Source organism: Procambarus clarkii, chromosome 82, assembly GCF_040958095.1.
Source record: "Procambarus clarkii isolate CNS0578487 chromosome 82, FALCON_Pclarkii_2.0, whole genome shotgun sequence".
Lineage (NCBI taxonomy): Eukaryota > Metazoa > Arthropoda > Malacostraca > Decapoda > Cambaridae > Procambarus > Procambarus clarkii.
This window is the reverse complement of record NC_091231.1, coordinates 8,773,950-8,798,004: the sequence shown is the minus strand read 5'-3', so window position 1 is coordinate 8,798,004 and position 24,055 is coordinate 8,773,950. Positions and strand designations below refer to the sequence as shown.

The following is a 24,055-nucleotide window of genomic DNA, read 5'->3' as shown; positions in this document are numbered from 1 at the left end:
GTTGTTGATGATGAATGTTGAAGATGTGTGATATTTCTCAAGCTTCTGTACTGAACTACACTACTCTTGGAGTTTGATGATGATTCCCTGTCGACTGGTTATATTACCAGTCTTCACTTCACCTGACCATCCTCTAGCAGCTTTGGGAAGAAGTATTAACTGTAATTAGTTGTACACTTGTAAGGAGGTATTAATTGTAACTAGTGGACCAAGTAGAATTAAGAGACCCATGTCATTATCTGCACGTAATCTAATGTGAGTTTGGAGCTAGTATATTATTGACATCATATACTCAACCTGTTCTCTTATAAATTACTGTATGTCTGAATTTGGCCGTTTGCCCATATGGCCAAAAATGAACGTAATTTCAAAATTAAAAAAAAAATGAAAATAAATTTGGATTTTTTTTTTTTTCCTAAACAGTAAGTTAAGGGTCCTCTGATAGGTTAGGAGAGTAGGAAATTTGCCTAAATGTTTCAAAACGTCATGAAAGACGTTAATTGAAAGTTTCCTCTCCTAACCTAACCAAGTAAGCCAGAGGACTCAAACAGAAAACGGGACAGTACATCACTCTTGTGAGCCGATTTCATTTCAAATTACAGTACGTCCATTTTTGGCCATAGCGCGCATACAAGCAAAAAGCGACATAATTTTTAAGAGGATGGATTGATATACTTGCTACACTGCAAAAGTTTCACAGGCAGCATGACATACGCATTTTGCTACCTCTGTCATCTAGACCAGCCTGAGCTACAAAATAGGGCCTTGTAAGACAATTGACTTCATTCTCGACTCACAGTTGGGGCTCCTGGGTTTGATTCCTAGACGGGACAGAAATGTTCCATATTTTGGAGATGCCACTGTACTGTATTATGCAAATAGTCTCTGTACAGTATTGCATATTATTCTTGTTAACAATACTAATGCAGCCCTGTACTATCATCATTTATTTCTCATAGTTTTGTATATGAGTAGTCAACTTCTAATGTGTTAGCAGACTTCAAGCACTAAACTATAGATCAGTGTCATTAACATGTATTTCATGCAAGATTTTCAAAAACGTCATCAGAAAAAGAATTGTAGAACACTTGGAGAGAGTAACATTTATAACAGGCACAATACAGCTTCAGGGAGGGAAAAATCATGCTTTACAAACTTGATTGACTTCTATGACAGGGTCATTAAGATAAGACAGGAGAGATGGGTTGACTGCTTCTTCCTAGACTGCTAAAAAGCTTTTGATGCAGTTCCTCAGGAAAGATATAATATACAAGATAGCGAGGCTAGCGAGGATAACAGGAAAGGCACTGCACTGGGTGTATGGGTGGTAGGAAAGTACTCACCTAGTTGTGCTTATGGGGGTTGAGCTTTGGCTCTTTAGTCCTGCTTCTTAACCGTCAATCTGATGTACAGATTCCCAAGCCTACTGGGCTCTATCATATCTACATTTGAAACTGTGTATGGAGTCAGCCTCCACCACATTACTTCCTAGTGCATTCCGTTTACTGACTACTCTGACACTGAAAAAGTTCTTTCTAATGTGTCTGTGGCTCATTTGGGTCCTCTGCTTCCACCTATGTCCCCTTGTGTGTGTACCACCCATGTTAAATAATCCAATTAAAGTGGAATGCACTGAAGGAAGAGATTGTTGAAGCTAATTCTATCCACAACTTTAAAAATAAATATGATAAATGTTCAAAGGGGTAATTAGCATGCAAGGGATAAATAGCTAGAAGGCACAGCATAAATGGCCAGATCTAACTCCCCCATAGTCTCTGACATTTCCCATAGATTATCTAAAGCTTTACCCTATTAGTTTTCCCTGGAATGCTGACTTGCTGATCTGTTTTCAACCAGGTTTCCAATTACAAGGGCTGGGTGAAAAAGGGCTAACAGTTACGGATCAGTGCCCAGTCAACCCTCCATGTCGGATCTAAAACCCGGCCGATAACACTTGTGGAGCAAGTGTATCCACAAGGATATACTTTGACTGGCAACTCTCGTGGAAATATGTTCATAATGTATTTGTATTCTTAATTTATACATACATTTAATTTACACAACAACATTTAATTTATATATACAGTACTATACAAGGGGAAAAATATTGAAATTGTTTTATTGTCAGGCTTAATTTCAAGCTTAATGTTGAAGTTTATTTATTTTAGCTGTAATTTTTTATTTTTAATTAACAAATAATATTTATCAATATAAGATGGTGCTGCTTTAAATATTTATTTTTAATGTTTTCCAACAGGATCTGACCCCCTCTTTTCAATATCAACAAAACATTAACCCTCGAGGTCCAGAAGGGCCCCAGGGACTGCACGGACGATATAGTCGTATTAGAGAGATTGAAGGCCATTCAGAGTTGAGGAAAGCGAAAGAACAAACTTATATACAACCAGTAGATGATGTAGTAAAAAATGAAATTAATAAATATAATGTAAAAAATAGGATTATGGAAACCAAGAAAAAGAAGTATGAAAATAGTGATAACTTTCGTAAAAATGAAATTAAAACAGCAGACGATAATAAGGTAGAAAATGTTAAGCAAAATGATGCAACAAAACCTGAAGAAGGTGCTGCTGAAGAAGGTTTTCTGGCAGAACTTGGATTGGTAAAGACGCATGAAGATCAAGAGGTAAGATGTAATTTCTGAACTGGAATTTTTTTGTAATAGTATACAGGACATTACATGTTCAGTACAGTACTAGTAATAAAGTATATCCAATAGCAAATTTTTTATAATCTTAATTACAATAACATTTTCAGGAAAAAGAAAAGGGTTATCGTCTCCATGCTTTCAATACCCTCATCTCTACACGACTCTCCTTACATCGCCCGATACCCGACACAAGGAATAAAAGGTTTGTCATTATCCTGAGTTCAGGTTCTATTCTTTATCACTTATCTCCTAGTACAATATATCAATCTACAAGTATTTAATATGTTTGAACTCTCACTTAACTATACCAGGGATGGAAAACCTTTGTTATACAAAAACCATATTTAACTTAGTGAAGATTTCATAAGGCCACACATTATTATGCACTGTATGTATTCAAATATGTCAAAACAAATTTACAGATCAAGTTCCAGTAATATAAATTGCTTTCAAAGGCTGCACTGAGTACCATACAAAGTTGCATTCTTTGTATGTTATACACACAAAGAGTGTATGTTACACATACATTCTTTGTATTCTAGCACTAAGGTATAGTATAGTATTTTATACTATAACTACTATTGACTGCTAGTGTCTTTACATATTTTCAAATTCAAATATTTATTTAGGTAAAGTACATACATACAAGGTGTGATAAAGATATTAATGAATTTATAGAGCTAGTACATACAATACCTAAAGCCACTATTACGCGAAGCGTTTCGGGCAGAAACGCCCAAAATGCCATTTTAATACTGTTATTGGATTATATATAACTTTAGTGCAAATGTGATAAAATTATAGTATATTATTTTTTAATTACAGATGTATGGATATTAATTATCCATTGCAGCTTCCAGCTGCATCTATTGTTATATGCTTTTACCGAGAAGATCATTCTGCTTTACTTCGAACCATACATTCCATTCTTGACCGAACACCTTCCCACCTCCTTCGTGAAATCTTGCTGATTGATGATACAAATAATGGTAAGCACTAAGGACTTTTATCTTTATTGTGTACTTCTTGGTGTCAGGGCCGTCTTAACAGCATTATGGGCCTCTGGGCAAGCCAGTGTGCTGGGGCCCCTATGTCAACCACTCACAGGAATAAAAAGTAAATGGTCAATAATATTAAACATCTATTTATTTTATTGGCACTTCAACAAAACTGTTGACAAAACATTAAAAGCATGCTGTAGAGCAGCAACTAATTAACATGATAAACATTTGAACAATACACAAGGCTTGAAAAAAACACTTTTACTCAGTAAGCTACACAGATTAGATGGCACAGTATGAAATTACATATGTACTATGAACTATTTATTACAGTATAACAAGCATTTGTGGCATTTCTTTGCAGAGAATTGATTTATTTTTGGCTTGAAGTCAATGGTCTTCAGGATGTCTTTTTCCATGCACATAAGTGAAAGCCAGTTCAAACGATGCTGCACCATTGTGCTACGAAGCAGAATTTTTGTTATAAGTTTGTCTTATAAAAAAGAATGTTTTCCTGTACAATTGGTCACTGTGATGCATATGAACACTCGGAGTCCAATGTCAACATTCAGGAATACAGATTTCAAATTGTCCAAAATTATATTTCTGCACAGTGCATGGGAGAGTGACAAATTTCACAAAGAGCCATGTAGTGCTCGAGATGCTCACATTCATTTAAAAGGTAATCATAATTCAGGTCTTTGTGATACATATTAGCCAGATGTTCACACTTTTTCTTTACTGCATAAGAAGCAATGTTTTCAATTCACTGAAGAAAGAAAACAGCTTTCCAATCTGTGAACAAGCCCCTGCACGTTCTGTCAGTTCAAAGATTAGTGTGTCCAGAATAGGGAGGAAAGTTTTCACCTTGAATTTTTTGGTTTTAATGAGAAGTACCTCTTCTACTGATTCATCATATCTACTAAAATGCACACTTCGTTTTCGTTCCCATTTCTTCCCATCACTGTAATTTGTATTTGAACACATACTCGTGGTTTTGAATTCATATTAACTAAATTTGTCTCTAGTTTCCTGGAGATAAGTTTTCATAGACTCAAGAAGATTCGAGGCAACAAGGATATTCACATCCTTTGATTGTAGGATCTTGTTTGTTTTGTTCATTCTTTCTACCATGTCATTCCAAAGAATTGTGAGAAAAATTGTTTCCAGGTTTTTCAATTTTGTGCTCAATCCTTCTGCCTCTCGCCTTGTATTCACTTGCTGTTCATTGTCTGCTGATAGAGAATCCAATGCATGTTTTATTTTTTCAAAATCCCCATACAGAGCATGAACAGCATCAAATGTGCTGACCATTTGGTTTCTGCTCGTTCGGTCTTCGTGATGGATTTGTTCGTTTGCAGCCGTCTCCTTCTTTTTTGGCAAAGAATGAGACTGCTGCTTTCCAAAGGGATCCCTAGGTTGTGGATGCTTAGTTGGTTATGCCGGGGTGCATCATGTTTTGTGTCCGGTTGTGGCTCTTCGCCGTTATTTGCGCCTCACGGCTTCTGTGTCCGGGACACTCTTTGGGTTGATCCGGTTTCCCTTCTTCCCTGTTCGCGGGTGCGGGTCTCCCAGGTCGTCCGCAGTTATTAAGGCTAGCCAGCCTGTGGTCTATCCCCGTGCCCATGACGTTTGTAAGTTCGCTGCTCTTGCTGCTGTCTTTGGCACATGTCGTAGGCTGACATTAGGGCGCGGGGCTTTTGGTAGTCGAACAGGGTCCTGGCTGCTCGTTACCTTGTGAATGTTCCTGAGCCTAGTCGGGCCTGTGTCGCTTTGGGTCGGCGGTTGCAGCCAATTGTCTCGACTTAGAGTTGAGGAGTGAGCAGCGACCGCCTCCCAGGTAAGTCCCTAAGTTTTTCCTCTGCGGGTAATTAGCTCCGGGGAGCCGAAGGGGCTCCCTCCCAGAAAACCAGTGTTGAATGTAATGAGACTCCATTTTCTGGGTGAGACCCGGAGGCTCCCCGGCATCCCTCCATCCCTCTAGTTGGCGGTTTTTCGCATGTTTTGACATCCAGCTTAAGAACTAAAGGGTGGATAGCCGGCGGTGGGGTTTGGGGTTCCCCCTTCCCCCTCCCAGGGAGGGAGGAGCTGCCCAGACAGCGGCGCGGCGACGTATGACGTCATGATCGTTTGCTCGTTTCATTGAGGGGAGTTCTATCCACTTGTTTGGCTTTTGGTAGCAATATTTTCACCAGAATAGGGGTTTGTTTTGGGATGCTTACCTTTCTGGGTGCCTGACCAGGTCGATGGCAGACAGAATGCTTCTAACCACACAGAGGTTTCTATAGGGCCACTGCTTCCCTTACCTCTTCTGAACAAGGCACTACGGGCTCACCATAGTCAGTGTTATCGGGAACTCTTTGTTTCAGGTAGCGAATCTTTAACAACAACAACAACAACCTCTTCTGAGGGGGGGGCCAGGTTCTGGCTCATGGTCCCCGGTAGGCCCATAGAACTCCATACACATAACTGGTGCCAAAGTCTGCCATTAGCATATCAGCCTAGTAAGCTCCGGGGAGCCTCTGGGTCTCGCCCAGAAAATGGCGTTTCATTACATTCAACGCTGTTTTTTTTTTACACATTTTAATGTCATCAGATTATTTTTTTCTTACATTGCACTCATTCACTTTTCCCACAAAATTTTTTGTTTTTTATTTTGTATCAAATGTAAAGCTTTAATTGTTATAAGAGCTAAGATTTATTTTGTGGCTGTTACTGCATTCCTGTTTAAAAAGTTCCTTCACTTATTAATTTTTTACAGAGAATTATCATGCTGAAGTATTAGATGAGATAGCAGGAATTAGCAAGAAAATAAGTGTGCTCCAAACACCCCAGAGGGAAGGCCTAATCCGAGCTCGTGTTTTTGGTGCAAGACATGCTTCTGGTGAGGTAAACATGTAGTCCTGTTCTTTGTCGTTGTTTCAGTAGTGTATCATGTGCCGTGTTGTACTCCTGCTATGTCAAGTAATTTTTACTTCATTTAGTTGCATCCTCTTATTTTTAAACTATAAGAATTTAGATATTCTGGTTTGCATAAATTTTTTCCATCAAGATAGTTTGAAGTTTTCAATTTTTTAATATGTTTAAACCTCATGTTGGAAATTATTTAAAATTTAACATCATTTCTTCACCTACAGCTGTTTGTCAGTATAAGATGATCCTTCGTAATGAAATATCATCTATGAACTTTGCAGGTACTTGTGTTCCTGGACAGCCATGTTGAGGTAAATGTGGGGTGGCTGGAGCCACTGTTGGCACGAGTGTCCGAAAACCGCAACCATGTGGTCACACCAATCATTGATGTTATTTCTCCTGACACTTTTCAAGTACGTTTCATTAATACAAAAATTTCAGATATATTGTACACACCAGCCTTGGTGCCATAGGATAATTTTTTTGTCTAATGACTAGTTTCCTGGCAGTTGCAAAGATTTGAAAATATATACATTTTCTGAATCATCACAGGAGTGTTGCTTACAAAAATACTGGTATGACCATAACCATAATCTACATTCTCAAAACATCTCGGAACCATTTAGAACTGTAATTAACATAACTCTAAATCCATTCAGGGAAAACCATCACATCTATAACTTGCAATACTGTACTGTAAACTCAATTCTATTTCATTCAAAATTAGAAAAATTCAAGAAATACAAAGTTAGTTAATACAAAAACAGCTAAGTAATTGAGTGTTTGAAAATGTCGAATGCCATTCACTTCTTGTTAAATTAATTAGGGCTGTCTCATTTGGGCAGGAAGATTTCTGCAGTTTCCCTTTTTTTTTTATTCCTATGTTTTCTGTGTTTCATGTATGTACATACTATAGACATCTTTATTATCAATTCATTCAGGCCATTTTAATATAAATAATAAAGCAAGTTAATTTAAAAAGAATGTATATACAGTATAAATTTATTTATTATGTACCAAACATGTTCAGTGGATTCCTACCTCTAAAAACCCAGTTTGAAAAATAAATAAGATGTAATGGAGGGATTCCAATTTGATTATGGTCAGATATAACAGAAATTGTATTTGGATAGTTGAAAAAATGTTTTAATATATTTTATGGTTCTCATGAACAAAATATTAAATGTGTTAAAGTGTGTGACTGACCACATAGCCCTAAATATATACAGTATATAGCATCAGTATCAATGGATATACTGTACTTAGGAAACGGGTTGAAACATTAAAAGGTATCCACTGTAAAATGAAATGGTCTGGATAAAATTAGATTTTTTGGTTTTCAACAACTTGGTCCATGTTTAAAAATTGTAAGAAAAAATATTTTTTGATTGTCAAATGTAAAGGAATATTTGTAATTGTTTCCTCTGTGATTTTCGGTTAAATGTATACTGGTAGTTTTTAAACTGTAGAATGACATCAGGTAGATGATATTTTTTAATATAGTATTATAGGTATAAAATTAGTGAACGGAAATTAGTACAGGTACTGCAGAAATCCATGCAAATCTCATTAAACAGGGTCATTGTGCAAATTAACCCACCTACCCAAACATACACACATACATGCACATTCACAGTCATACACACTGCCACACACAGCCATACACACACCCACACCCCACATTTTGCTCACTACTGCACCCCACACAAATATTTTACATTCAAAACTTATATAGAACATTTTATCTAAATATTTTGGTAGTTAAACAACCATGAAAAGATACTCTAGTATTTATCCATGAAACTTAATAATTAATCTTTTGCGAAGAAAATCTGTTTTGAGTAAAGTCAGCTTGAAGGTATTAAATCTCAAACATTACTTTGCAAGACATTTTCTGCATAATCATACAAATTAATTTCTTTATTTTTCAGTACACAGCATCTCCTCTGGTTCGTGGTGGCTTTAACTGGGGTCTTCATTTCAAGTGGGATACAATCCCGTCTATATATTTTGCTGACAAAAGTAATTTTGTCAAACCTATTAAGTAAGTTTTAAAAATACCATTAGTATTGTTAGACAGGAATTCACATTTATTTGAATTTACTTTGTTTTCAAAATGCACCATCTTTACACTTTGCATGAGTGTGACTGAGAAGAAAACTTCTACGCAATTTCCTTATCATATAATTAAATTAAATGTTTCCCCAGGCCCTTTAGATCACTAGGATTAACCCTTGAGCTGCTTAAATATTTTGAGACAATTTTTTTTCCAAATGTGCCACCCAAATATTAATTGCTGAGATTGCTCCATACTTTAGTTATGTCAGTCATCAGTCACAGGAGTTCCGATTAGCATCCTGGGGACCCGAGCAAGAACTTGGCCCTCTCACAGAGGTGCAGAGAGCAAATGACATTCCACAATTTCACCGGGAAAGCATCCAGAAAGTCAGCAAAGCTTTACAGACAACTGTTCGGTTCACAAAAATCAAAGCCACAACTCTCCCAAACAATTAAAACAAAAAAATAACTCGCCCAAAACTAGCTTGAAAATGTTAGTAGCAATCACTGCTATCAGGTGGCCTGGAACTCGGTCCTCCACTAACCTGCCAGCCAGTTTTCTTGCTGATGTGTTGCCTAGTGCATCACTGTAGTACTCCATTGTTGCCATCTTTCTTAGTGGGGTCCCAATTCTTCTAAGCTAAGTGTCCCTTCAGGACAAATTCTAGGACTTGTCCTGTAGGAGTCATTTGCCTGTGTATGCTTCCAATATAGTATTAGCTTCACAAGCATGTTTTCTATCTAGTTTTATTGTGTGCACTTGGCTTTTTGCTCTCTGAACTACATGCATCTAATGTTTACTTCCCCTGAATGTTCGTCTAGCATTCTCCTTGTACTGGCAGAGTGACTTCTCTGATGTGATTGGGAATTTGCCCTTTTGAGGGCTGACCAAGGAAATGGAGTGTGTTACCTTAGGTATTTGAAGGGTTGTTTGACTCCTCTGTTTAGACCCATGGTTGAGACCACTCAAATCTGTTATGTTGGGGTGTACTTAAGGCCCACATGCTTCGTTAATAAAGCATGCCACAGTTACCATTTGCAGCTCTTAATACATTTGGTTCTTTTTGGTTTTTGTTTCTTTTGGCGAGTATCCCCAGTGCCTGGGAGCACCTGTCTGGCATATTACCAAGGTTTCCCAAACCTGGAAGCCTTGGTATTCCTCCATGAGTCTGACAAGGTCAATAATAAATAAAGGACAGCCAATCAAGCTCACTCTCAGCAGTTGCAGGTTTCCAAGGTGTTAGTTAACTTTGCTACAGGGTAACAATAATTCTTTCTGCCTATGCTATGCTGTCTGTTGGGTTGGCAATTCTTACAACCTGTGAGATTTGTTCCCTACAGATTCTGATTCACTCTAATTCTGTTTCTGAGGTGGAAGTGTATCAAACAATTGCCGCTTTATGGACTCAGTTTGCCTGGGTTCAGCATTCATGGCTTAGTGTTCAGATAGATCCCAGAATTGCCTTTTATGATAAGGACCCAGAATTGGAGGTGCTGGTAATCTCCACCTTGGCTCTGAAAATAAGACTCGCGTCCCTACCAAAACGAAAAAGACCACCACCTACTCACTTACTGCTGCTCCTCCTGTTTTTCCAGCTTGCCGTGTTGAATGACGACAATGACGAGCAGGAGTAATCTCGGCGGGGTAGTTATGATCGTTCGTCCACGCGGAGTAACTGCTCTCCTCCGCCTCTGTTCGTCTAACGTATCGACATAACGCCATACTGTCGGGCTGCTAGAGAGTCCATAGTGAGATTTAACTTGCAAAGCAGGATTAAAACGCAAAACCGAGGGGAGTGAGGGTGTGTGTGTGTGTGTCTTGTGTACTATATATCAATAGTACTGTTGAGCCTCCTCTTCCATTCCCTTTAGTTATGGTATGCCATGCTTCTGTTTGTTCCCCCACCTTCCATGCTTCCAGCTCCAGAGCATCTGAGGGTTTCCAAGTCAGGTAGGATTATGCTCAGGAAGTTCCAGGGGGTTGCCCTTTCCCTCTCAAGCATGGAGGCAGCAGAGTCCTCTAGTTTTGCCAAGGTTATGGAGTTTCCCTATTCACACCGCAGGCTTCCTCCATGCCTTCTCCTTGGGAGGACGCCTTTCTTTTCGATAAGCACCTTCAAAGGATAACTGATCAACTGGGCTGTAACTCAAACATCAGGCTGTGAGCAACCATGTCACACAGTCTGGAAGACCAGACCACCAACCAGGAGGCCTAGTCATAAACTGGACTGCAGGGACATTGATCCTTTGAATCATAGACAAGTATTCAACAGTGGTTGAATACCTGTCGTTGAATATAGGTTGAGTGGAACCGGTACTAATCGAGGTGGCACTCTTAGACTAGGATTAGCATCTCGGTGGTGGATAAGCTTTTGGGTTGCAGAGATTTGAAAGGTTTGGAACTTGCTCAGAGAAAATTGATACAGTACTGCAAACTAACGAGTCAATCAAAGGGTGTTTAGAAAGTGGTATTGTGACAGTAATATGAAAAACATCTTTTTAAGCATATCATTCAGCTGTTCCTATTCCTTCCTCTGTGGGCCAGCTTCCATGTATGCACATGTTCTTTGCTACATGAAGTGTGTGTGGTGGCTCGGGTCAGGAAACCAAGCTGTGTGCAGAGATGTTGCTTGGTGAGATTTGTGAATGTACCTAGACAGGCCAGTTGGTAATTAAAGATACAGCAATTTCTCCTGTAGCTGTAAACACTTAGGGGGGGGGGGGTTCCTGGATGGGAAATGGTATGGGGGGTGTTAAGGTGAGTCGCCAAAAACGGACCTTAGGCTTTAAGAGGCGGCTAGCATCCTGTCACTTGTGATGCCAAGGTAGGGTTTGGAAGGGCTTTCAGTTTTATGAATAAACCTTCATCTGTTACTCTGGATTGGATTAAATGTTCTCCAGTGGCTCCCTAACACCTATTATGGTCCTGCAGGTACTACTTGAAATGATCTCTCTCTTGCCGGTGTTAGTTTTCATTCTGCCTGATTGTTCACAATCCTATCCTGTGAACATAGCACATCTTAGGAAGTACTGTAATCAAATTATTTGATCAGGAAGCTGCTTTTCATATAACCTAATTTTTTTATAAAAAAATTTATACATTTTGATTTTCATTAATCTTAATTTTGGTTTTCTTTCTCATTGTAGATCCCCTACCATGGCTGGAGGTCTTTTTGCCATGAATCGCAACTATTTTAAGGAACTTGGTGAATATGATGAAGGAATGGATGTGTGGGGTGGAGAGAATCTTGAAATGTCATTTAGGGTGAGTATCTCTCAATGAACAATATGTTTTAAATAATTCTCTAGATTGTATGAAGTGGGCTGATTTTTTTTTATTGTTCAAAAAATATCTAAATTAAAATGTGTGGGAATTGAGCTGATTTTCCTTGTTTTCATTTAAGATATGGATGTGTGGCGGTGAGCTTGAAATCATCCCTTGTTCTCGAGTAGGGCATATTTTCCGGCGCCGGCGACCATATGGTGGACCAGGAGGACAGGACTCCCTTTTGCGAAATTCATTGAGAGTGGCTCATGTTTGGATGGATGAGTATAAGGTAGGGATGACTTGCATGAACATATTTGTTATTACCTCAAGCTTAGTATGTCAACATCCTCAGAACACTGTGGTTACATTAGGCAATGGATGACTTCCCTTGCCCACCTGGGATAAGAACAATTTCAAATTTTCTCTTATCTCAAAAGGGCATGAAGCTTGTGGAGATCAGATCAACTGCACATCTTGGACAAGTCACCTGCTATAGAATACAGAAGTTTTACATAAGCTCAAGCTCCCTTGGAAAGATGGTTTGACAGTAGCGCATCACCAAGCAATCTTGTGAGCCATTTCATGATAAACTCTTGTGATATTATGATTTGTGGATTTCTGAAGGGTCTGAGCTTTGTGTGTGGTATTCATGTACCTCTCGTGTGTGTGTGTGTGTGTGTGTGTGTGTGTGTGTGTGTGTGTGTGTGTGTGTGTGTGTGTGTGTGTGTGTGTGGTTCCTGCATCCATATTAGACATCTCAAATTGTGAGGCAGCTGTCTACTCCAGTACTACACACACACATTAGGGAGATGTTTAGCAGAGGTGTGTTTGGTTATGAACCTTTACCAAATATTTAAATCCTGTATCTTTCTCATTGTCATACAGAACTCTCCCAAGAGGCAGATGATCCTTGATTTGTCGTGGGTAAATCTTACATCCCATGATCACTATGCCTGTGATTTACCAGGTGGTTTCGAGCCATTCATAAGATATTTCACTGGACCTCCAGAATGCATATTAGCAGGATTCAATCCATAAGAGTTTCAGGGATTGGTTGGGGTTTAAATTCTGTTACAGCTTTTTAATTTTGGGATCTCGTGAGTTAAATTTTGCTCCTAGGATATTGTCCCGGATTTATTGGCTACGATGTAGATATTCAGTTTATTTCCACCTTTCCATACATTTTGGATTCAAATTAGTCATTCTATAATTTTTTTTTTTTCCTAGGCACAAAAATTAAGAACTTCATGTTAAGGGTTAATGTTATTAATAACTGTTTCTTAGAAAATACTTCCATCATTTTTAGAAAAATGATTTCTCTATTGAAAGTTAGTAAATGTAATGAAAATAAATACTGGCTTGCATTCATATAAGAGAATTTAAATTACAGTTTATTAATGGGTGCCTTTATTTCTGTCTTCATTGTAGTACGTAGTTATATAAATTTGTCCTAGGTAATTTTTATTTCACTAAAATATAACCTAATATTTTTTCTCCTTAGGAGCACTTCTTTAAAATTCGTCCAGGAGCAGAGCGAGTGGAGTATGGTAATGTTTCAGAGAGAATAAAGCTTCGGAAAGATCTACGGTGTAAGCCTTTTTCATGGTATCTAAGCACTGTATACCCAGAGCTCGGTTCCCCAGGAGAAGAAAGCAAAGGTAGAAAGAATGGCAAAGACCAACCAATGCTTGGTGTCAGACAGTTTCAGCCATGGAATAAACGAACTAGGAATTATATACATAAATGGCAGGTCAGTAACAAATTACCATATCTACTAAGAATTGGAAAGTTATTTTTATTATCTAGTCATTTTTTAATTCTTCCTTCCTTTGATAGTCATCTCTTGTGATGAATTAATATAAAATTTCCCCTAAATTCTATATTATTTTCAGGGAATTCTGTATAATTTTTTCTTATTAGTTGTTGGATTGGGTTTAAGCATTTTTGTCTCCTCACTTTTGGGTTTCTCTCGGTTTAAGGATTTCTTTTCCAAGGCATATTTTCTTGGATCTGACCCCTGGCTGTTGGGTGAGTGAGCTTCGTGACTTTTGTGAAATACCTTGAATTTTGTTCAATCATGTTTGTTAATCCGTGGTTGCCTTTCAGCAAGGTTGTTTACTTATTGAAGCTTGGCTTGTCCAGCTGAGGGTGCTTTGTACACATTGCCCTATGGCTGCTATGTGAGTCTATTTGTACTCATGCTGTTCAAGTTGATAATCATAAATTTGCTAGTTTGATGGCTTCTTTGTCAATATGGCCACTGCTAATATTTGTGTTTGGCACTTATGGTAATCCAGTAGGATGTTGGCTTCCTGCTGCTTGGTGTATGTTCCAAGGTCTCACTGTATCTGTGTGGTGTTTGGTCTTTTAATAAGCAGCTGATGCTCCTTTGCCTTTAAACCTTACTCTTCTGCTGTCATCTCATATGAGTAAGACCTTTCTTCCTTTTCTGCTGGTATTAATGTCGTGATCCTTTCAGAAAGCTGTCTCCTCTGCTGATATTTTTAAGTGGAACTTATTAAACTATAACAAAATAAGCCATGGTTAGATCTGAGGTTTAAGCATTTTGAATCAATACATATAAAATTCACCCTGCAGCGTAGTCTTAGATGTGTATTAAATAGGTATTTGTAAAAGGGCAGTACTACACAATTTGATCTTTTCAACAGTAATTTTATTCACATACCTTAGCCACACAGATTTATATTATTTCAGCTTCTCCTTGATTCATTTACCTCTTCCATGGATATACTGTATCTCTTGGTAGTCTTTATTTTACTGTTTTCACACAAAAAAAATCAATAATTAATACCCATCCCACACAAATGAAAGGGAAAAGAGAGATGACAGTTCAGTTCAGTCCATCCTTGGGTATTAATTTTTAGGCATGTGACGTTCCATGCAAAATCAATAATGTTTAATTTGTACTTTCACAAATTTCTCTCATACTTACCTGTAATACAGTATTCTCGTGAATTTCTCTGGCAACTGTACTTTCATTTTTCAAGTTTACAATACAGGAGTTACAGCATAGATCTGATAAATTATTTTACTTATGAAATTAATGCAAATTATTTTTTTAGATACGCTTAACTGGGAGCAACCTGTGTGTGGAATCGGAGGAAGATGTTTCAAAAAAAGGATCAAAACTAGTGTTATCTAAATGCTCTGAATGGAACCGCCAAATCTTCTATCAGACAGATCGTAATGAGCTTGTTCTCGCACAACTGCTATGCCTCGAAGCTTCAGAACATCGACCACGGATGGGGAAATGTCATGAGATGGGAGCCTCTCAGGAATGGAGGATCAATAACCAGGTGAGTGTCATAAGATTGGTACCTGTCATGAAGACTAATAACCAGACAAGGTGTTATCCTGATTGTCTATTTCTGCCAAGCAAGCTATACTCTACTTTTAACAGGATATTATGTTCACTTAAAAAAAAAAAACTAGTGTTTAAAATTTGTGCAGGTCACAATTTTTATTGCTGAATAAGAGAATGTTTCCCCTCTCTACAGAATGTAGGCTTTTATTCAAATTGGGGCTCCGACCTTAGCCTTCCTTGCTCCATTGTCATTAAGGGGTTCCAGGGCTTGCCAATAAATCACCTTTTGACATTTAACTTATCCTAAAGTCTAAAGATTGTTTTTCAAAGGCTCTGTTTCTGTTAACATTCGCCTCTGGGGATCGGGTTGGTGAGCTTCATGCTCTCCTCTGGCGCAGGGGTTTCTGCTCTTTCGGTGCTGGTAGTCGGTTTGTTCGGTTGTAGCCGTCTCCTTCTTTTCTGGTGAAGAATGAGACGGTGGGCTTCCAGTGGGGCCCTTGGGTTATTGATGCTTGGTTGGTCAGGCCGGGGGCGCATCATGTGTTGTGTCCGGTTGCGGCTTTACACCATTACCTGTGAGCCTCGGCTTCTGTGGCCGGGGACGCGCTTTGGGTTGATCCGATTTCCCTTGTTCCCTGTTACAGGGCTCGGGTCTCTCATGTCGTCAGCAAGGTTAATTAGGTCTGGCCAGCCTGCGGTCTATCCGCATGCCCATGACATTCGTAAGCATGCTGCTTTGGCTGCCATGTTTGGCAACATGTTTTGGGCTGACATTCGGGCACAGGGGTTTTGGATGTCTAACAGGGTCCTGGGTGCCCATTATTTGGTAAATGTACCTGGTCCCAGTCGTTCATGTGTGGCTTTGGGTCGCAGGTTGCAGCCATTTGTCTCGCCTTGGAAGTGATGTGTGCATTGCGGCCGCCTTCTGTATAAGTCCCTCTGTTACTTGTTTTTGGTTATATAGCTCCAGGAAGCTAGGGGCAGGGAGGCTTCCCCACAGAAAACTAGCATTGAATGTAATGAAATGCCATTATCTGGGTAAGCCCCAGAGGCTCCCTGGCACATTACCTCCCTCCGATCGGCAGTTTCGTTTGATGCTCAGCCTCCGAACTGAGGTGTGAGTAGCCGGCGCGGGGTTCCGGGAAGGGGAGGGCTGCGTGGACAAGCGGCGGTGAATGACATTTGCTGGTTTTCCTTATGTTTTTTGGGGGAATTCTGTCTCTCTGTTTGGTCTTTGGTTGCAATTTCTTACCAAGTGGGGCTTGTTTTGTTATACCTACCTTTCTGGGTACCTAACCCCAGTCGATGGCAGACAAGGAATTCTCCCAACCTTAGAGGGGTTTCCATAGGTCATTGCTCCCTGTGCCTCTCTGAGGGGGGGCCAGGTTCTGTCCTGTGATCCCCGCTAAGCAGAACTTCATTGATTGATGCCCCAGATTAATATAGCGTATATCTCACACAGAAATCACAGTAGCATGATGCATCAAGTGAACACGGATCCTCTCGGATGTAGGTTCGAACCCTCGTCACGTCCCTTGTGGATTTGTTCATAGTGTATATCAGTCTGATAGCTCCAGGGAGCTTCCGTGGCTCACCCAAAAAATGACGTTTCATTACTGTACATTCAACGTTTTTCTTTTTCTTGTATTTGTTATGCTGCAACAAATAAATTACGCTTTTGAGACAGATTTTGATTATGATGAAAATGTTAAGGAAGTGATAAGTAAAATAATTACCTCAGCATACCATTAAGAAATGTCATACTTGATTTTCACTGGATATCAATAATGCCAAATGTACTTTCAGATGGGTATAGCTCTGTACAACATAGCTGTTGGGTTGTGCTTATCTGCTCAGGAAGAGAAGTTGGGAGCATCTGTGAACATGGCAATGTGCTCTACACCCAAGTTGGCAACGTGGGACCTTGTTGACATTTTGTAGAACTGCTCAAGGAGACTCCACAGGTCTTAAATGGCTTTGGATTCCTTAAGGTTGTATTTTTTTCGAAGTGCTCTTAGTAGCGTATCTTTTTTAAGCCAAACTTGAGTGTTTTAATTTTGCTAAGAATTTGTAATAATACTCACGTCAATTGCCGATCTTTACAAAAATGAAGGTTATCCTGAAATGTTTATTATAAAAGTTAAACTTATTAACTGGAAGATACTGTGTATCAAAAATGACATTATATTTTTGTTTAAAGATTTTTATATGTTAAATTTACTTGCCTTTTCTTAAATACCAAGTTCAAGTTATCTTTTATAACAGCAGTAATGAGACCAAGTAGAGTAACTCCTATCAGACACACAGTTGCAACTATTTTTTTCTATTTATAATTAATTTGATATTGTTCATAACTTGTTACCTAACACATTTTTGTCCAGTTACTTTGTTTGTGGAATACAGTAGTCTGAAAATGGTAAATATCCTTTTAATACAGTACATTAAGACCCTACTAGCACTAGGGTTTTGAGCTGTGTATCTCTTGGAGAAGTACTGTATGAGCTCAGTTATCCGAAGCCCACTTTTACAGATCTTTGTGTTATCTGACAGTTTTTCAGAAATGCTGGTGGAAATTTAGAAAGACTGGATGTGGTTGAATGGCTAGAAAGAGATGCTAACAACCCAGGCTATGGTGTGATGTGCGGAGGAGAGTTTCTCCGGTCTGTTACTGGTGAGGTGGATGAAGAGCAAGACGAAGATGGCAATGAAGAACCAACACCACAGACAACAAAATACAGTTTACTAATGTCTTGTGTTGATATGCTAATTAATGTTTCCTCCAACTGTGCTAATCCAGAAATTGGAAACGTGTATTTTTGGAGGACCAAGGACCTTCAACCAGTGAAGCCTCACAAGCAAGCCAAAGGCTTTCAACCAGTGAGGCTTCAGCAGCTTGGGAGTCAAAACTAACTTTGCGAAGTTAATGAACTGTACAGCATTTTTAAGTGTTAATTTTAGTGTTGTGTTAGGTTAGGTTATGTAAATTTTCAAGAATTCTTAACTTCAAGATGTGTAGCATCAATCAAGAAGACAAACTACAACAAAGTAAGCTGAACTTTCTGTTTAAAATTAATTACAGTACTGTATTGGAATATTATATAATTATTGTCTGTGTGTGACAGTTCAAATTATGTTGTTTGTGGTACAAAAATGGTGAATGTTAATGTTTGGACTTCTTCGGTATGAATTCTGCTTACCCGCATGTCTGGCTTATCCAGCAGGGGGTCCTTTCCATGTAATTCAGATAAGCGAGCTTATACAGTAGTTACTGGCATCTGTTAAATTACAACCCAAAAAAGGCTGTTCTATTTTGTCTTGTATAAGGAGTGTATTTGGCCAGTCTTACATTTGTTTCATCTTAACTAACACAGTTCATAGGTCATTTACACATACTGTAGTTAAATTGACGTTTAACTTTGTCCCTAGATTATAAGAAATTAACAGTACTGTACTTTAAAACTGGATGAGTTGCATAACTAAAGACTAATGCTCTATAAATCCTTTGAATACTGCAACTGCTTTGTAAAAGAGAGAAATTCTAAGAAGTGAAGTTGAAGGAATATTAATTGAAGGCTCTTTTATAATATTATCAGACCACTGGATAAAGCATTAGACATCACAACAATGGGAGTACTCAACTCTACTCAAATTGCTTAGACTGCATCAAAACCAAAAATAAATCGATAACAAAATGTTGACTAGAACAAGTTTTAAATTCATGCAACATTTTACTACAGATAATTTATACAGTATTTAATAAAATAAGTTGTTAGAAGTCATGTGTGGATGATCTGCTTCAGTTAAAATTGTATACTTTGTCAAATCTAAGTGAAGAAAGAAGTTTCTCATTATGCAGTTTAGTAGTTTCCTTCAGCAATAAAGTCCTAAATGTAATTCTTGTTCTTGTATACAAGTCACCAGATGCAAATCCACAGCAGTTTAAAGACCAACTAATGAATATCAAATGCTGTTTAGAAAACTTCACAAATCCAGCCCCAAACATCATCTTGATTGGTGACTTTGAGTTTATGGCACCTAAAATGGAAAGATGTTGTAAGCACCATTATATCATGAGAATCCCAGAAAGCAATCCAAGTTATCAAGTCACATGCAAATGACATGGCTGCCACATCTTTGGGTTCCATTTTAGTATTCAAAATAAGTTGCTTAACCTGCAAAAGGTAAGCTTGAAGACTGAAATTGTAATTTAATGATGATTTCAGGTAAGAATTTTTAAACAAATTTCAAAAGCATTTGCCAATATCATGAACTTTTACACAGACATTCTTAAAATAGAGCACTGTATTCTCCAATTCCAAAATGTTCTGTTTTGTAATGCTCACATGGAAAGTTATGACTTGGGATTATTATTTAGTGCTTGACAGTCCTTTTCCCAGAAAAGAAGAGCCTCTTCGTGATGGCACTGGATGAAATGGGTATATTGAACTTGATAAACACGTTCTTCAGTGCTGGGCTGGGGTAAAGGTGCTAGTCAACCCAAATTATAAAACACTAGATATTTTTCTGCTGAGATTGTACACAACTGAACTAATTTAAACTATTTGGGAAATATATTCCTATATCAAATCAAAGACATTTTGTATTTGTAAATAACACAGTTTAACATGCAGTCCTTCTAGTTGTTCAAAATTAAAGTAAAATATTGTAGTAGCGAGGAACATCTGACTGCCAAGTATTGCTTTAAAATGGACCATCAGTCTCTCCATTTCTTTCCTGCCTGGAACAAAAGACATGGTCACGGTGCTCGTAATAGACAGAGTTCCAGGAATTTGGTTCTTTTGGAACTCGGTTCTGCCTACATTTGCCAATTTTTTGCAATATGGGTCACTCTCCTACATGCAGATATCAACACTAAAAATTCCCAAAGTAACCTCCATCTTGTAAAAACTAATCTAATTATAACATTAGCATAGAGCAAATTAAATGTAAATGATTCTGGTAGAACAAGTAGCATTATGATGACTGAAAGCCTCAAGCAGTAATGTTTGAACACTGTTGTGGAGAAATAACAGTATTTAAGAAATGGGGCTTCATGGTGCTTCTATCATAGTTTCCTCTAGTGAGGTATGAGGAGGCTTTGTTTTAGATTACCATGCTGTACTTTTTGTACTATTTTGGTGTACCATTCTGTACGCGCACACTGTCAGGGGTAGCAACTGAATACATTCCCAGACTCATGAGTTCGCTTTTCATATTGGTATTTATTTTGCTTAGTACTCTTCATGGACCATTGAATTTGATAATAAGTTGCCCTATACTATAGTCACAATGCTCTACACAAAATACCTTATTTCCTCATGATGGTCTCTTTAGCTTTAGTATTGTGTTTGTCTTTGTACTAACGTCACATAAATGGTCAACTTTCATAAGTGAAGCTTGTCTAACTCGAACACTGGCTGAAGGCCACCATACTTTTGTCTTGAAGTCTAGGAGATAAAGTGCCTGATACTGTATTAGTAAAGGTTGTAAAGGTTTCATAAGAAAAATTTGCATCAAACTGATAGAGCAAGAAGTGGGGCATGTTTCATCCCACTTTTAAAAAAGCCTATACATTGCTTTTCTTCATCAGAGAAAGCTTTCTGGGGGAGCCCCTTATGGCTCCTTGAAGCTATCATTTTTGACGTAGGTATCCTCAGTTGCATCTTCATGTAGCTCCTACCTTGAGGTTACCTTGAGGTGCTTCTGGGGCTTAGCGTCCCCGCGGCCCGGTCGTCGACCAGGCCTTCTGGTTGCTGCACTGATCAACCAGGCTGTTGGACGCGGCTGCTCGCAGCCTGACGTATGAGTCACAGCCTGGTTGATCAGGTATCCTTTGGAGGTGCTTATCCAAAGTGGCAAAATGCATCTCATCTCAATGCATCTCAAATGGAGCTCAGTGGCAAATGCATCACAAGTGCAATTTTTAATAGATTTTTCAGGTACTCATTAAAGTGTTTAAACTCTTGAAGGCTGTTGTAAATTCTGAGATATCACATTCCTTCAAGAAAGGGAGTCTCCAGATGACATAAAGGATGTAAAGGAACTATAATGAAGTTCTGCAGTGTTTTTATTATTCGAAGACTTCCATTTAGCTGTCATGTATATAATCTTTGATACTTAAGTATGCATGTCTATGTGATGTGTATAATATTCTCTCAGGTTTCATTGAAACATTGTGATGTTATCATTATCAGTATTGAAATATCAGTGTAATGAATTTTTAATTGTACATAATGTATATTTATGATGGTGGAAATGGAGAGCTTTTTTACCATTAAGTACTTATTAGGTGTAAAATTGAATAGTCCTTTTAAACAGTAGTAATAAATGACAGCTTGTTAACTTTATGACTCTAGAAAGGAATAAAAGTTAACCTTGTGTTAATTTATATAAGTTTTATGTAATGTAAAACAGAGGCAAATGATATTTGTTTTTGTATAGATATTATCATTGTTTCTGTCAAAATATTGTATAGTTGATAATAGTTGCCACTTAGAAATCAGCTGCGGTAGCATGTATTGGAATTTGAAATGTAAACAACTTCGAAAGGTAATATTCTGTACAGTAATATACATGTGCCAAATATATTAAATATAAATTAAGATATCTTAAAGGTATTCAATTTATCTACATTTTCAAACCTTGATAAAACTACAATTACAAAGAAAGCAAATACAGTCAGCCCTAACTCTGCACAGGTGCAAAAGACATATTTAATTAGGTATTAAATATATCAACATGATAAAATACAAAACAATGCGTATAACTTGCATAAATTTAGATTTAGGAAAAACGTGGGTAAATACTGGTTTGTTGATTTATGGAACAAATTACAAGGTAAAATAATAGAGATGGGATCATTTAACATTGTTTCAATCATAAGTTACACATATGGATGAGTTTGGGTGGATATAGATAGGAGCTGCCACACGAGCTGACAGGCCTTCTGCTCTTTTCATAATTCTTGTGTTCTTAAGTGTACTGTTTGTGTTGTCATTTAGTATTTGACAACCACATACTATCTTTGTCACATTTGGATAATATGCTTGCATCATGGCATGTAAACATTCTTTAATGTATTATTTACTGTATTTGTAGCTGGAAAGTAGTGAGAGTATTAAGTAATAACATTCAGAAAGTGTTTTATTTAGACAGAAAATGGTCTTTTGGAGTTAAGGAATGCATTTGTACTTCCCAAATAGTTAACATCACATGATACAAATTTCTTCTGCACAAAAATTTACAAGAATGCATTCGTTGTGCAGATTAAGGGCTGACTTTACGTGTGTGTGTATCAGCATGCATGTGTTTCGTATACAATATATTCATAAGCATATACTGTATATTGATGAAAAACATTGTTCTGAATGCAGATCAGTGGTGACTGCTCCACTTATGTGATAGCCAAATGATCTTGTAGAATTCTTTGCCAAACATTTGTTTAGCATTTCTCAAGTCCTTTGGTGTTAAGGCTTAAGAAATGCCTTAGAGATTCTACAAAGGTCAACTCTTCACGAAAGAGTAATTCCCAGCAGAAATAAGGTATCATATATACTGTACAGTATTTATTTAAGTGATCATTATGAATTCACATTTTACATACAGTTTTTTGCAATTGCATGTACCAAAATCTATGTTTTCATTTATATAATTTTACAATAATAAATTTCCTCTTAATGATGCATTTTATTTAAAAGATGAGACGGGGTTCCTCTTTGGACGGTGGAAGGAGCAGCTACCAGCTACATCCAGTACTTGTAGAGGATTTTGTCAGAGCTGAGGTGAGGCTTCAACACCTAGCATGGAAGCCTAGAGGGCATTATGAAAGAGGAAAATAATTTATTACTGAGAGTAGAGAGAAAGTAGATAAGGAATGCAGTGTGTTTGCAGTAAACAAAGTTGTACTAGAAGGAAAGTATTTCAATCTTAATTTTTTTACAGTCCTTTCATTTGCTTCCATGAATACCACCTCCCTACCTATGCCTGCTCAACCTTCACCTTCTACTCATTACATTACACTGGTGCATTCTACTACACCTTCTACTCATTACATTACACTGGTGCTTCTTTTTGTGTAGTTTTGGCCAAGATCAACCAACCTCCACACTCCTGTGCCCCCTCAAACAATTGAAGAGACAACTGAATACACCAGCTCCATAAATGAGTAACAAATCTAGATCATCAAATACCAAGAGGATGAAAGCTAATTCCTCCACATCCCCACACCCCTAAAAAAAAAAAAGGGAAAGTCCAACATTGAAGGCAATGAAACTCCCCTTTCTGGATAACATCTTAGTAATTATATGTAAATATAACCCCTCGCACTACTCTCATCTATGGACAATATTTTTTTCCTGGACAGGTCCCTTGGCTTCCCCACCATGGCACTTCTCGCCCGGTAACCCTTCCTGTATTTTATTCTCATATAAAATCAAGCAAATAAATGTGAAAAGTAAATTCAAATAATGTAAGTTCAAATAATGTGAAAGTAAGATGAAACTTACCAGTAATGGAAGTATCCTCAATGATAGAACTCGGGTGACACAAGAATTATTGCTACAGAGACATTCATGCTTACATAACATTTTGGATGACAGGTTGAATAAATTGGTGAGTAATATTATGAGAAGAGCAGAGTGGTGAACATAGTATCTTACTTTTTAATGTATGTCAACTGGCTCAGAATTTTTTCTAGATGTAATAGATACATAGGTGAATCATTGCAATAGATGACTGCAGAATGAAAGGTGGAACCCAAGAGCTCAAGGTTTGAATCCTTCTGGGGTGTGGAGTTTTCAGTTATATATATATTAGTATATTTT

At 37.9% G+C, this 24,055-nt stretch overlaps 1 protein-coding gene across 4 annotated transcripts in view; it reads left to right on the top strand.

Moving 5' to 3' along the window:
• Positions 1-22,910, top strand: part of Pgant35A (polypeptide N-acetylgalactosaminyltransferase 35A) — a 36,274-nt gene extending 13,364 nt beyond the window's left edge. For all 4 annotated transcript variants that reach the window (XM_069316063.1, XM_069316066.1, XM_069316064.1 and 1 more), the window contains 12 exons: positions 2,258-2,644; positions 2,776-2,870; positions 3,494-3,657; positions 6,431-6,558; positions 6,864-6,995; positions 8,514-8,626; positions 11,788-11,905; positions 12,045-12,197; positions 13,410-13,658; positions 14,992-15,225; positions 17,040-17,224; positions 17,784-22,910. In XM_069316063.1, coding sequence (XP_069172164.1) covers positions 2,258-2,644; positions 2,776-2,870; positions 3,494-3,657; positions 6,431-6,558; positions 6,864-6,995; positions 8,514-8,626; positions 11,788-11,905; positions 12,045-12,197; positions 13,410-13,658; positions 14,992-15,225; positions 17,040-17,174 — 1,908 coding nt within the window. In that variant the 3' untranslated portion in view covers positions 17,175-17,224; positions 17,784-22,910. The remainder of the gene's footprint in view (positions 1-2,257; positions 2,645-2,775; positions 2,871-3,493; positions 3,658-6,430; positions 6,559-6,863; positions 6,996-8,513; positions 8,627-11,787; positions 11,906-12,044; positions 12,198-13,409; positions 13,659-14,991; positions 15,226-17,039; positions 17,225-17,783) is intronic.
• Positions 22,911-24,055: the final 1,145 nt, after the last annotated feature.